The sequence below is a fragment of the Tasmannia lanceolata genome, unplaced genomic scaffold, assembly GCF_043159265.1.
Source record: "Tasmannia lanceolata isolate RefF3 unplaced genomic scaffold, GAP_Taslan_0.1 ptg000012l, whole genome shotgun sequence".
Classification (NCBI taxonomy): domain Eukaryota; kingdom Viridiplantae; phylum Streptophyta; class Magnoliopsida; order Canellales; family Winteraceae; genus Tasmannia; species Tasmannia lanceolata.
In genome coordinates, this window is record NW_027518689.1 from 44,800,325 (window position 1) to 44,815,207 (window position 14,883).

At 39.2% G+C, this 14,883-nt stretch overlaps 1 protein-coding gene across 4 annotated transcripts in view; it reads right to left on the reverse strand.

Moving 5' to 3' along the window:
• Window positions 1–14,883, reverse strand: part of LOC143888344 (uncharacterized) — a 41,653-nt gene that overhangs the window by 8,485 nt on the left and 18,285 nt on the right. For all 4 annotated transcript variants that reach the window (XM_077392733.1, XM_077392732.1, XM_077392729.1 and 1 more), the window contains one exon: window positions 410–1,047. In XM_077392733.1, coding sequence (XP_077248848.1) covers window positions 410–986 — 577 coding nt within the window. In that variant the 5' untranslated portion in view covers window positions 987–1,047. The remainder of the gene's footprint in view (window positions 1–409; window positions 1,048–14,883) is intronic.

Below are 14,883 nucleotides of genomic sequence, written 5' to 3' on the forward strand. Positions count from 1 at the left end.
TCAACTTCAAGCCCTAAGTAATGCTATGAACTTGATCTTCCATGGATGCCTCACACCCTCAAATACAAATTTTCCTCCCAATGGATATTAAATTTAACTAACTTGTGAAAACAATCAACATTGGCATGGTATGAAGCGAACCAGTCCATACCCAAAATGACTTTGAAGTCGTTCATCTATAGTAGTACAAGGTCAACTAGGAGTTCCCGCTCTCCAACTTTTGTGATGCACCCCTTTCAATATAAGTTTGTTCCACTGCGTCCCCTACAAGGGTTTCTACCCTCAAGGGAATTTGTAATGGTTCCGGCTTTAAGTTTTAAGTCTTTAACAAAATGAAGCGATATAAAAGAGTGAGTAGAACCAGAATCAATCAAAACTTTAGCAAGCATGTCATTGATCAAAAGCTGACCTTTAATGATCTCATCTGATGCATCTGTGTCTTGTTGGGTTATTGCAAAGACTCGGCTTGCCTGAGCTTGTTGCGTGCCCAGTCCTTGATTCTGAGACTGATTTTGATTTCCCTCCGACTGGTTCTGCTGCTGTTGATTGCTGTTGGTCATGAAATTCTGATTGGCATTCTCATGCTCCTTTCGTTGAATTCTACTCTTTTGTCGACTCAACTTCGGACAATCAACCCGCTTATGGCTCGGGTCTCCACAATTAAAGCAAACCTTCATTGTCTTCCAACATTTCCCATCATGAATCTTCTTACACCAAAGACACAACTTACGCTGTGACGGGCTACCATCATTCTTGAATTTCTTCGCACGAGGTCCTTGATTCTTCTTGGACCCAGCTTGTTTTGCAGCCGGGACAATCTTCTCACTCTGCTCAGCCACCTCAGGCTTCGGACAATCTTTCCGCTTATGGCTCGGGTCTCCACAATTATAACAAACGTTCCGACATTGCCCACCATGACACTTCCTACAATTAGGGCACACATTAGGCTGCGTCGGGCCACTATCATTCTTCAATTTCTTCACCATGATAGTTGGTCAAGGCCTCTGATAAACTTCCTGACTTTATCTACTTTTGCCACTGCAAAACCTGGAGCATAAAGAAACCCGGATCATTGCCTAAGTTGAGAGAAATATGCATATAACTTCACATGTATAATAATACCAAGAAATTTATTTTATAGGAGATAGAAACAGGCTACAAGATATAACCAATAACTCAAATAACATTAATTTAAAATCAAATCCGGCTCTAACATGCACCATAAATTCCTCCCCGTGAGGATTATTACCACAAACCATTGACATCAAAGTTTACAGACTCAACACCATAAACCTGTCATTCACAATTCTTATTCCAGACAGAACTAATCTTAACAACAGATAATTAAAACCATGAATAGTCTGAAACTCAATATAACTCAAAGTCCTAAAAACAAAACAGAACGAAACTCCTCTAGCTCTAAAGAAAAGTCTCAGGGAAATCGACGGATATTGTCGCCTCCCACTTCTTCAATTATTCTTCGACCCACTCTTTAGACTCAAGTTTCCTCATCTACGAACACTCCCTCTTCCACGCTCTCCATACCTAGAGAGGAAAATGAGTTACACAACAGTTTGTGATAGAGACAATACCGGTATTGGATACTAATCAAGACAACAGATTTAAATAAATGTGTATATGTTAGAATCAACAAAAAAAAAGATAGATAATAGAAATAAATGCTAAGCAGAATTATGCTGGGAACAGTAAATCCATAAAACACACAAGAATAAAGTAAGGATAGTTAAAACTATAAGAACGGAATATGGATCGAGCTATATCAACATAAATCAGTCTAAAATTTATTTATTACATTTCTAGTTTATCATTATTGAAATATCTTTTAACCCAAGACACTCCAGCTCCCTTTAGCTTGTTGTCTTTGCCCACACGGTCCATTCCGCAGAGACATTTTCCGATAGATCATACCGCCCAGAGACTTATAGTCTTCATAGGATTCCAACATCAATAAAGGGGTGGCACGACCCTCCCAAGTTGTTTATTTATTTATTTATGTTTTCTTATTATCCGGAGATGGCTCTACAGCCTCCCATCACCCTTCCCCATTTACGTCTTTATTTCTTCTTTCTTTATTTTATTCCGTCTTCTTAATCTTTCCATACACGTGAATTAGGGTGGTTATTGGGTTTATTTATTATTAAGCATTAAAATTTCTAAATGGCATATGCTTGAACAGTTAAAACAAGTTTAACGGAAAGTAAATAACATCAGTACTAGGAAATAACTAGCATCTAACACCATACACAAATCTCCATCACCATTGAATAACCATACTGATAAGGTCTAGCTATCATCTGCCTTGGAAATTTCGAATGTGAGAAATGCTGAAATGTCTCTAAAAACCCCACACTTAAAATCATTTATGCTCCCAAAGAATTAACGATTATCGTAATTAGTTGGTGTGTTATTTATCCTGGGTCTCATTCCCTTTTTTGTTTATTTTTTAGGCTATCTAATTGGTTTCACTTAAGACCTCATTCGAGATCCTTTAACATGTCTCACGCACGCAACACTGTTTGTAACTCAAAGTCATTAATAGCCGCTAAGTGTAGTATCATTATTACCTACATATCACCCCAAAACATTCATGCGTAATAATACGTAAAGAACTAATCGTACCCTATTTAAATATAAGGTGAGAGGGGCTGTTTTGCTATAAAAACTGTCATATAACCATTTGTACATCTTGTACATGGGCAGAAGTGTAAGAAAACTATCTATATAACTTATAGGCCAAGTATATGAGCTGTTTTTGGGAAAGGGCGGCCCTACAATATATAATTTTTCACATGTAGATGCTGATCTACAAGGAAGAACCATTACAATAACTTATACATGCACATAAAGTTGGTTTCGAAAGGGAGAAAGCCATACCCGCATCAAGCACAACACGAATGGTTGATTTTAAAGAAAAGACATCATTCAGTACGTGGTTTTAGCACACATAGGTGCTGATTTTTTTTTTTTAAAGAATGATTTATCTATTCATAATTTTATGTGCATGAACTGGTGAAATTTGAAAAATACACAAAACCACTTATTTAGATTCTATGCTAATATTGCTGATGGGGTTGAAAAATACCCAAAAACCTCTTATTCAAACCCTAAGTTCCTATTATTGTGATGATGAACAACCCATTTAAGTAATCATGCGCATACAACTGTTGCGATTGAAAGTATACAAAACTTCATTTATGCAGTCCTATGTGCATGATACTGATGGGATTTAGAATTACTTAGAAAAATCATTATTTTCTATATATATATATATATATATATATATATATATATATATATATATAGAGAGAGAGAGAGAGTTAAGTGAAGCTACACATACGTGTAGCTAACTTAGCTATACCGACGGCTTAAAATACAGTGGGCCCACATTATTTGGGTGATCCAAACCATTCATTTGATAGGACCTCACATTGATAGGGTGTGCCCAAAAAATCAGCTCCACTGGATGATCTCAACCCTTCAAACTGTGGAGGAGAAAATGGACAGATTTGTGAAGGTTTTTACACGTCCATTTTTGCCTCCACAAATCGTAGGGTTGGGATGATCCTATGGAGCTGATTTTTTGGGCACACCCTATCTATGTGAGGGCCCATCAAATGAATGGTTTGCATCACCCAAACAATGTGGGGCCCACTGTATTTTAAGCCGTCGGTGTAGCTAAGTTAGCTACACGTATGTGTAGCTACACTTTTCTCACACACACACATATATATATATATATATATATATATATATATATATATATATATATATATATATATCTGAGAAAAGTGTTTTTGCGCACGGAGCTCCCTGCGCACAAGTGGCTTAAAAGGCCACCGATTGGTTCGTATGGCGGGTCCACCTCTGCGGGGTCCACAAAAAGCGACCAATCAGTGGCTTTTTAAGTTATATATATATATATGAGAAAAGTGTTTCTGCGCACGGAGCTCCCTGCGCACAAGTGGCTTAAAAAGCCACCGATTGGTTCGTATGGCGGGTCCACCTCTGCGGGGTCCACAAAAAGTGACCAATCGGTGGCTTTTTAAGTCACTTGTGAGCAGGGAGCTCCCTGCGCAAAAACACTTTATATATATATATATATATATATATATATATATATATATATATATATATATGAGAAAAGTGTAGCTACACACTCGTGTAGCTAACTTAACTACACCGCCGGCTTAAAATACAGTGGGCTCCACATTGTTTGGGTGATGCAAACCATTCATTTGATGGGCCCTCACATAGATAGGGTGTGCCCAAAAAATCAGCTCCATAGGATCATCCCAACCCTACGATTTGTGGAGGCAAAAATGGACGTGTAAAAACCTTCACAAATCTGTCAAGTTTTGCCTCCACAGTTTGAAGGGTTGGGATGATCCTATGGAGCTGATTTTTTTGGCACACCCTATCAATATGAGGGCCTATCAAATGAATGGTTTGGATCACCCAAACAATGTGGGCCCACTGTATTTTAAGCTAGCGGTGTAGCTAAGTTAGCTACACGAGTTTGTAGCTTCACTTTCCTCTCTCTCTCTCTCTCTCTCTCTCTATATATATATATATATATATATATATATATAAATATAGGGGAAAGTGATTGTGAGCGGCCCCTCATATAAGCTTATATGAGGTGACCGCTAAAAACATGGTGGGCCCACATTTTTGGGGTGATCCGAACCGGTCATTTGATAGGCCCTGACTTAGATAGGGGGTGCCCAAAAAATCAGCTACATAGGATCATCCCAACCCTTCAAATTGTGGAGGTGAAAGAGGGGGAAATGGGTGGCTATAAATTTGCCCACTTACCCGTCCATTTTTCCCCTCTTTCACCTCCACAGTATGAAGGGTTGGGATGATTCTATGGAGCTGATTTTTTGAGCACCCCTTATCTACGTCAGGGCCTATGAAATGACCGGCTCGGATCACCCCAAAAAATGTGAGCCCGCCATGTTTTTAACGGTCACCTCATATAAGCTTATATGAGGGGCCGCTCACAATCACTTTTCCCATATATATATTTTATTTTATTTTTATTTTTTTTTATTTTTTTTTGTGAAAATCTCTTTATTTCCTATGTATTGATGGTCTAGGATTTATACAAAAATATAATCATTTTCCTCTCTTTCATATTACATGGTACTGATGTACTATATTTTACAATGAAATTTTTTTTCTTCATAGCACTGATGATGTAGGGATAAAAAAAATCATTATTTTCTTCTTTATTATTATTATTATTATTATTTTGCTTTTAGTTTTTATACATCCATGAGTAGAAACCGATTGAGATCTAACTATAACGGTTGATACACTTACTTGATTCACGACAAAGATTGAAGAAGACCAAGTTGGCTTTGCTGCTCCTCTCTCTCTCTCTCTCTCTCTCTCTCTCTCTCTCTCTCTCTCTCTCTCTCTCTCTCTCTCTCTCTTAATCTCTATCATTTTTTTTATGTATCTCTCCCTTTCACTGTCATTCACGTTTTGGGCGTGAATGGCAGTGCACTTGTCCCCTTTGTTTTTGTTTTGATGGGTTACGCAAAGAAATCCCCACATAGAAGGCAACTTCCAACAATAAAATCCTTTTGGATAATCATCGAATAAGCAAGGCATTAATCTTTCTTTAAATTAGCTTAAAATTAGGTAGAAAGTGGGCCCCACACAAACTGGAGGAAGAGTGTGCGCGTTTTCCCAAAACGGGAAAACGTGGATCTCCTTAAATCTTACAATATAGATCCCTATAAATTCTCCTTCTTGCTTTATCCGTTGACCTAGTTATATTTCTTATTTCTATTAGTTTTACCTTCCTAAAATACTTCATGTCTATCCACCAAGATTTGTTTTTCTTTTTGGCCAACTTTATTGAACTTTTTAAATATTTTAAGTGGGCTCCACATACTCCACGGGAGGTTGCGCACGTTTTCCCCATTACAAAATGTGGATCCCTCCCCAATTACAAAATTTGTTTCAGATTTTCCACCCCCCTTTTAATACTTGCCATGGAAAATTGATTCAAAAAAAGAAGGTATAAAATAAATCATTTAAAGCTTTACCCTTGATTCCTTTTAATCATTTGATCACAGATGATCAAGGAAAATCTAAAGATTTTATTCAAGATCAAGGATCGATCTAGGGTAGATCGACGATCTCAATCCTCAGATTAGAATCTAATAGCCTAAAATCTTTAAATTTGAACTATAATAAGAGAATAAATGAGTGGTCGTTACAAGTGCTAAACACATCAGACTTAAACTAACATAAAAGTCGACGGGTGTCACCCATCGACGGCTAAGTAACCTCTCCTAAAAATGCCGCACTCGCTCACACTGTATCCCCATGCAACCCTGCCTCGTCATAAGCAGCATAACACGAAATTCCGCAAGGTCATACGACATATTTCTAAACTTCAGAAGATAATAGGTATTAGAATTTACAGCATGACAGTACTCTCCTTTTAGATAGAAACCAAAAGTTAAATAAGGAAACAATATATATATATATATATATATATATATATATATATATATATATATATATATATATATAGAGAGAGAGAGAGAGAGAGAGAGAGAGAGAACAGTTTCTACACACAAGTGTAGATAAGTTATCTACACACTAGCTTAAAATACAGTGGGGGCCCACATTGTTTGGGTGATCCAAAGCATTCATTTGATTGGCCCTCACATAGATAGGTGTGCCCAAAACATCAGCTTCATAGGATCATCCTAACCCTTCGAACCGTGGAGGCAAAAAATTGACAGATTTGTGAAGGTTTATACACGTCCATTTTACCTCCACAAATCGTAGGGTTGGGATGATCCTATGGGGCTCATTTTTTATGGACACCCTATCTATGTGAGGGCCAATCAAATGAATGATTTGGATCACCCAAACCCACTGTGTTTTAAGCTAGTGTGTAGATAACTTATCTACACTTGTGTGTAGAAACCGTTTTCTCTAGATTTTATGATTTTTTTCCAAAATTACTAGGTTGGAATTTTTGTCCAACTCATGTAATGTTTCTAAAATTTAAATAAAACTACCCTATGGTTAATTCGAATGAATATAAGAAAATTTACAACTAAAATTAATCTTAGCAATATGTTACAGTTACGATGAAATAAGAGCCATCGATTTCCTCGCCATCCGATAATTGGATAATCAAAGCATGATCGACACTCGGATTATCTGATTTCGCATCAATTTGAGCTTGGAGTTATTAAATTTAAAGTTGTTATTATCTCCTTTAACAAAAACATTTGGGTGGTCCTCCCACTCTCTCCAAAGGTCAATAGTCTCAACCTTGTTATCCTTTAGATTTTATGATTTTTTTTCCCAAAATAACTAGGTTGGAATTTTCATCCAACTCATGTAATGTTTCTAAAATTTAAATAAACCTACCCTATGGATAATTTAAATGAATATAAGAAAATCTACAACTAAAATTAATCTTATGAAAATTTTCGTTTTCAGTTTTGATTAAATATGAGCTATTGATTTCCTCGCCATCCGATAATTGGATAATCAAGGCATGATCAACACTCGGATTGTATGATCTCACATCAATTCAAGCTTGATCGATGATCCGAGGGATCTGATGATTCATCCGACGGTCCGAAGAGTTCAGCTAATGAATCTAATTCATACAGCCTTTGATCAAGAGGGATCAATTTGATCTCCTAACGAAATGGAGGGGATCGACCACTAGCTTGAGTCAGCTGATCGATCCGAGGGTTCTAAGGTCATCCTATCATGGATCCAGGTTTCTAACCCTCAATCGAAAAGGTCAATGTGATCAAATTCTTCTTTTGTGGAATCCACGGCCCATGATTGACTAAGTTGATCTGCATTACCAACCCATAGTGGGGTCGGTTATTACAAAATATAATCATGTAATACTAATATAGTATACCACTATTGCAGTTACGATTTTTAGTTTCTATATGTGTTTCAGTGGGGATGGAAATGAAAACATGTCGGTCATTTCATGTTGGTTTCGGTAGAAATTTAAAATCATGCTTTCCGAACGAGCTACCTTCCACTTTATTCCGAATGGACAATGTGAAACAGCACATCGATCAAGCTTGATCGATGATCCGAGGGATCCGATGATTCATCCGACGGTCCAAAGAGGTCAGATTATGAATCTAATTCATTCGGCCTTTCAACAAAGGGATTAATTTGATCTCCTAACAAAATTGAGGGGTTCGACCACTAGCTTGAGCCAGCTGATCGATCTGAGGGTTCTAAGGGCATTCGATCATGGATCTAGGTTTCTAACCCTCAACTGAAAAGGTCAATGTGATCAGATTCTTCTTTCGTGGAATCCACGGGTTCCACCAAATAGAGGGAGAATCGAGCTGCGGCGGACCTCATCAGTCACTCACAAGATCCCCCTCTAAGTCATTGTCGGTGCTCCTCAATAGCTGTACCCCTTGGGATTTTTGAAGATCCCTGACAGATGTGTCGATCCTCCCTAGGTCATAGAAGGATGGAGAAGCCCAAAACCAATCTCCCATCAGTTCCTGTGTGTGTGGGTTGGGGGGTGAACTGCTCTACTCGTGTCGAACAACTATAGGGCACCACTGCAGCAGATGCTTCCCAGTTTCCGCCAGAGGTGGATCTTCCATCGGAAGAAACTATGCAGGTTCCAAGTGATGCTGTTGAAAGAAAACCTCGATCGACAGCTCAATTCCCTCGAAACATGTAGCTTCAGTGAATTGCGGCAATTATCCTTCCCCCACCTCCCAAAGCCCCCTGAAATAAAAATAAATAAATAAAAAAGTGTTAGGGTCACTCCTTGGTGCAATGCAGAAGGCATTCAGTCGAACAGAGTCTGCCTAACTAATTCCTAAATCATGCCCAAGGCCCCTTCTTCAACCCTCATAAGCTCGAGCTCATCTTTGCTGCCATCCTCTGATCCCAATGAGGCAATCCTTTCATGTACGCTCTCTAGGTCTTCCTGGTGCAATTCCCTTTACCCCCTACTAGTGTATTCCTGAATCCAAATCCTAGCCAGCGTCGGCAGGTAAATCAACGTCTCTTTAAGCAGAAAAACAAGAGTTGCGGTGGGCGCAAAGGTATCAACCCATCTGAGAGAGTTTCATCGGCCTTTGGTACCTAGAGAGTTTCAATCCCAAATTCCCCGGAAAGAACCCGATGTAATGGCAAGGCCTGGGTTTCTAAGCTCAGTGGGTGGGAGTTGCCTAGGGGAGGTTAGTCAAATCAGCAGGAGAAGATCCAAGCGGAAAATACAGGTATTCGAAGAGGTAGAGGAGTTAGAGATGCAGCTAGCCCTGGTAATTCACAAGTCATCTAAATGCATCATGAGATGTGTCAGCTCACAGCTCAGTATTTAAAAGTTCAAGCAATGGAATTGTATTGAGTGATTCATGAACATAATATGCAAGAATCATAAATTAAAGTATCAAAACAAGGGTAATTCACAAGTCATGTATCATATACACTAGTTTGCATCATGCCCATGAAACACATTATCACATGATTTTCTCAAAGGGTATGCATGGAGCTCATGGCACTCCAAAGGCACGCACATATACAAAACCTCATATGAAGCACTCACATACAGAATCAATTATTGAGATCTAAAATAATCATTCCACACATATAATCACATCCAGATGTGTCCAAAAGCAAACACGGAGGACTTGCGCAAGCCACAATCCCCAAATGCCCTCATGACAGGGATAAACATGGGCCTTTTTATCTTCAAGGCACTAGCAAACATAAGCCTCACTATTAAAATCACAGTGCAGGCACTCATGGGCCTCTGTATCTTTAAGGCACGGGAAAACATAGGCTTCACTATTAAAATCACAATGCAGGCACTCAAAAACAAAACAATCACACTCGTATATGCACAAAACTAGTGTTTTGTAAGATTTACCACTAGTGTGCATAATAATGTTATTCCATATTTCACAGAAAAACTATACATGCACAATACTAATTTATTTCAAGACACCAAATTATTCACAATATTAAAATTCTAAGATTAATTTATAAAATCAGAAACATTGGATCTACAATAAGATACCCACCTCTTATTTGAAGTCATCACAGAGAATTTATCATGAAGTCTTATTGTAATACCATCGGACAACAATACATATCTCTACCATCCGATAGAATTTCTGAGTGAAGTCTATTCCATTTGAAAAAAGATAACCATAGCTTCAAATGTACACAAACTATGCTTGTTTTCAATTTAAAATGACTATGATACCGTAGTTTTAAGTTAGACCTGAAAATCTCTCTTAAAACCCTAACAAACAGTCATAAGAAAACAGTTCATATCTCTCTCATCCAATATAATATTACGGTCAGGTTTCTGTCATTTAAAGTAGGACATCTAGAGGCTAGAGCTTCAAATGGACATAAATTTCTCTTGTTTTGGTTTAAAATGACTAAGATACCGCACTTTGAAGTCAGAACTGAAAATCTGTCTTGAAATCCTAACAGGCAGTCATCAAAAAGCAGTTCATAGCTCACTAATCCCATAGAATTTCTGGTTGAGGTTTGTTTCATTTCAAAGAAGACATCCGGAGCTTCAATTGGAGACAGACTTGAAAATCTGACATGAAATCCTTTCTCTCTCTCTCTCTTTTCATTTAGGCGTGTTTAGCGATCATGTGGTATGACAAACTAATACTCACTCTAAATCAAGGGAATAATAAATACTCATAAATTCAACTAAAATACAAGCTTTTAACGCAAAAATTAGTCACTTACCTCCTTTAACATGTAGGAAGAACTACCCAAGGAAGCAGGATTCTTCCTTGGGAGTGGGGAACCTCGATTCCCGGGTTCTCGAATCCGAAATGAGAATCTTCTCGAATCCCCAAAAATTGGGAATCCCTGATCGGATTCGCCGGAAACCCGATTCCCACTTTTCGGAATCGCGGTTTATGATTCCCCAGAAACCCAATTCATACTTTTGGGAGCTGCGGTTTAATGTTATGTGAAACGCGATTTCCCGGCGATTCCCACGAGATTTCCTAGCGATGCCCAACTCCCAAGCGATTCCCTGGCGACTTCACGATTCCCGCTTATGACCATCCCGGAGCCTTTGATTCCCGCTTTCGATTCCCGTTTCGATTCCCACTCTGGCTACCTTGGAACTACCCTTCTCTCTCTCTCTCTCTGTCTCTCTCTCTCTCATCTTCGGCACAAGCAGCTCTCCAATGCTCCCCAAAGGCTCTATTTTCATCTGTGTACCCTACTTGGGCCTCCCTACATGAACCACCCTACATAGGTATTCCATTGTGTTCCAAAACCCGTGGGCCATTACATATGCAAGGCTCGAAGGCCAAAAATAAGTCTTTACATTTTCTAATTCAAGGTTTTATTTTGAGTTTGGATTCTTCGTTAATAACTCTTTTTATCATACAAATATTTAGTTTCACTAAGTTTCAATTTCTCTTAAACCTACAAATAATTTGACTCTTCCGAGGAGATCACAAATACACATCCAAGGCAACCAACTTAAACATACATGATAAGCACATGCTCCACCAAAGATAGATTCTAGACTTCACATCTTTCCTACGTATCCTGCAATCTCCACACTTTGTCTCTTTCCTCCATTTCCTTCAACATCGTCCATGTTTAGCTTTCATCCTCCTAGAATAGAACCCCTAGGTCTTTCCCCATTTCAAACATAGAATCTTAAACAGACATTTGATTTTCGACCGAGTCTGTGACACCCCACGTAGAGAATAACACTGCATTATTGTTTTTCTCAACTCTATTTCCAAGGGGTCCTCTTCCTCCGAATAACTTCCTTCTAACTTCTCCATATCCAGATTTTGGCCACCGAAAGGAGATACTCTGCTTATGCTTCTGTGTTTGCTTTCTAGATGTGCCTACTCTTCAATACCCCCCTTGCTATCTCTTTCCTCAGTTCCCTCTGGCACCAAGGGCTGAAACCCCTATTTATCAGATATCATCTTCGATTTCCCACCTTCCTCGAGGCTTTCTCAACTATTCCCTCCTGCTTCCTCCTCCCTATTTGTTCTCGTTGAGTTCCATGGCACTAAATTTGCTCATTGCGTTGTTCCAAAGGTGCTTAAATGCTGCATCTTGCACCTGATTCTTCATTCAAATTTTCCTTCTCTGCCAACGACATTGTATTCTCCAACTCCAGATTTTAAAGCCCTTTTTCATTGGCATTTTAGAGTTTTTATCGCATGTGGGCCCTCTTTTCTGAGAAAAAATTGGCTTGCCTCCCTAACAACTGCTTCCCACAAGAAATCCAGAACTTTGTCGTAATTTTCATCTTCATCTGGGTTTATTTCATAATTAAAAACTTTTCTTGCCAGACAAGATGCTGATTCTCCATTGACCAAATCATAACCCACTTTTTTACCTTATTTCAAGGGGGTTTCAACACATGCAACTGTCCTTCCACCTTTTTCTGACAACCTCCATCCCTCTTTCAACAAGTAGCTTTATCACATTAGGTATTAGTTGGTTACCAACACTAGCGTCCGAACCCCAACACGTAATCGGCGCCTTTGATGGCCCCGCCGGATGAGCAAGCACCTTTTCTTTGAATTTGAATGATAGGTCCATATTTCATCTCCTTAACTAACCCACCCCCACCCTAAATCCCATTTGAACAAACGGCTAGCATTTTACCTTTTCTTAGTCTCCCCTTCAAGCCTTCTCCACCGTCCAATTCAATTGTTCCGGTAGATTGCTTATCCTCGAAGACGAGTGGCCCAGATCTCGTCTTCTTCCTCAGATCTTTCGTATCCCTTCCTGTAGCATCTCCAATAACCGCTTCAGAGGAATATTCCACCGACGGAGGACGAGGACCACTATTTGTTCCCATCAGCAACTTCTCTCTTCCCCTTTCAGTGACTTTGAAAGGATAGCACCTGTGGTCCCCTCTTAGTTCTTCAGCTGGTTTTCTTCTCTCCTCCAAACTCCCCCCAAACACCTATCGAATACCAACAGTTCTACACTTTCAGGCATACTGTCGACTATAAAAAAACCCAGTCCACAGTAATATCTGGGCTCTCGCATAATCCAAACTTTCTCCCTCTTCCCCTTCCATTTGAATCTATAATACAGTCCCAAAGATGTTGCCAAGGGCTTGCACTATAGATTTCGCCCACACGTAGAGGAGGATTCCTAACTCCTAAGAACCCCTCATATGGCCTTGGCCCTGATCCTGAAGGCTGCATTCCACAGATGAATGGATAGCAATTTGTCTCCCAACGCTCAACCCACTTTTATTACAATCTCCTTTGCTTGCGCTTCCGATTGAAACCGAAATAGCCCTTCTTACCAATTTAATTTGTTGGTTTTGGTTAAATTTGGGATACCCTAGAACCACACTGCCCAGTCGTGAAGCTCCTCCACCTTCTAGTTTTCTCCTTTTACTCTTTTAATCAGACATGCCTTCAAGATTTGAATTCTTTTTGTCACCTCCTTTCCTAACACAATAACCGCCTAGGAAGCACGGGTACTCTCCCGGGGCTCCCGTACCCGTACCCGACACGTATTGGGTGCGGGTACGTTCGGGTACTCCCTGGGTACGTCCTGGGTACGTACCCATAATTAGAAAGGAAAAAAACCCAAGTTTGGTTGTTGGGTGCGTGTCGGGTGCGCACTTACACGTACCCGACACATCCTGCTTCTCTCAGCTGGTGTAAATCCTTCCTGCTTCTTCTATCTCATCTCCTGTACTTAGTATTTACAAGTACCCGACACATCCTGCTTCTCTCAGCTGGTGTAAATCCTTCCTGCTTCTTCTATCTCCTCTTCTGTACTTAGTATTTACAAGTAAACCATTTAAGTAAATGTCCATTTACTTAAGATTTACATGTAAATAACTGAATACCTCCCATTTAGATTTATTAAAAATAGTTTCAAGACCCAAATCTAAAAGGAAAAAAAGACAACTCTCCTGTTCTAGTACAAAATTCGAAGAAAAATGGTCGGGTCAAAATTTTAACTTCCAAACGGTGGGGTATTTTTCAAATTTTAAAAATTCATAAAATCTATCATGTCCAAACATTATTAACTCCCAAAAGTCCGTTATAAAAAATCTCATAATTTGGTCTCTAAAAATTATTCATCTTGTCAGGCACTTTTTTCAACACACTGGCGACAGACTTTTTTTTCTAATGAATGATGTATTGATGCCTCATGTTATGAATTATTAGAATTTTCCATTTTGGTGATGTTAATGTTATTTGATTGTTGTCCAATTATTTTTTTAATTTTCCATTTTCGTGTCGTACCCGCACCCCGTACCCATGCTTCATAGATAACCGTATTATAGTCTCCTCCTTTGGTGACGGTAGCAACCCATTTTGGGCCATTTCTTATGAATATCTTCATTGGACTTGTTAATTCGTATGGTGGTATGTTTTTTATGTTTTTTGGGTCGTCCCTTCTTCAAGCACCCCCTGCATTCCTCCCTGCATATAAAGTTATGATATCCACACCCCTCGAATATCCAGTCTCCAGGTAAGAGACTATTTCGAATGGATGGTGGCTTCTTAACACCATATTTCTTCTTTCGCTGCTGATTCCATCTTTCTTCCTGCATTTAATCCTCCAGGACTTGTTTTCTTTTCCACTCTCTGGACGTCTTCGTTGCTGATTCCATCCTTTTTCCAGTATTTCATCCTCCAGGAAATTCCTCTGATTTTATTTTTCACTCTGGACTCCTTCGTTGTTGATTCCATCCTCGTATTTCACCCTATTCGAATTTCTTCGGGATTTCTTTTCCACTCTCTGGCATTAAAGCCGAAGCTAATCTTTGACCACAACACACACTCCACCTCTGGGGCTTCAATGGAAGCTGAATGTGAATATCCC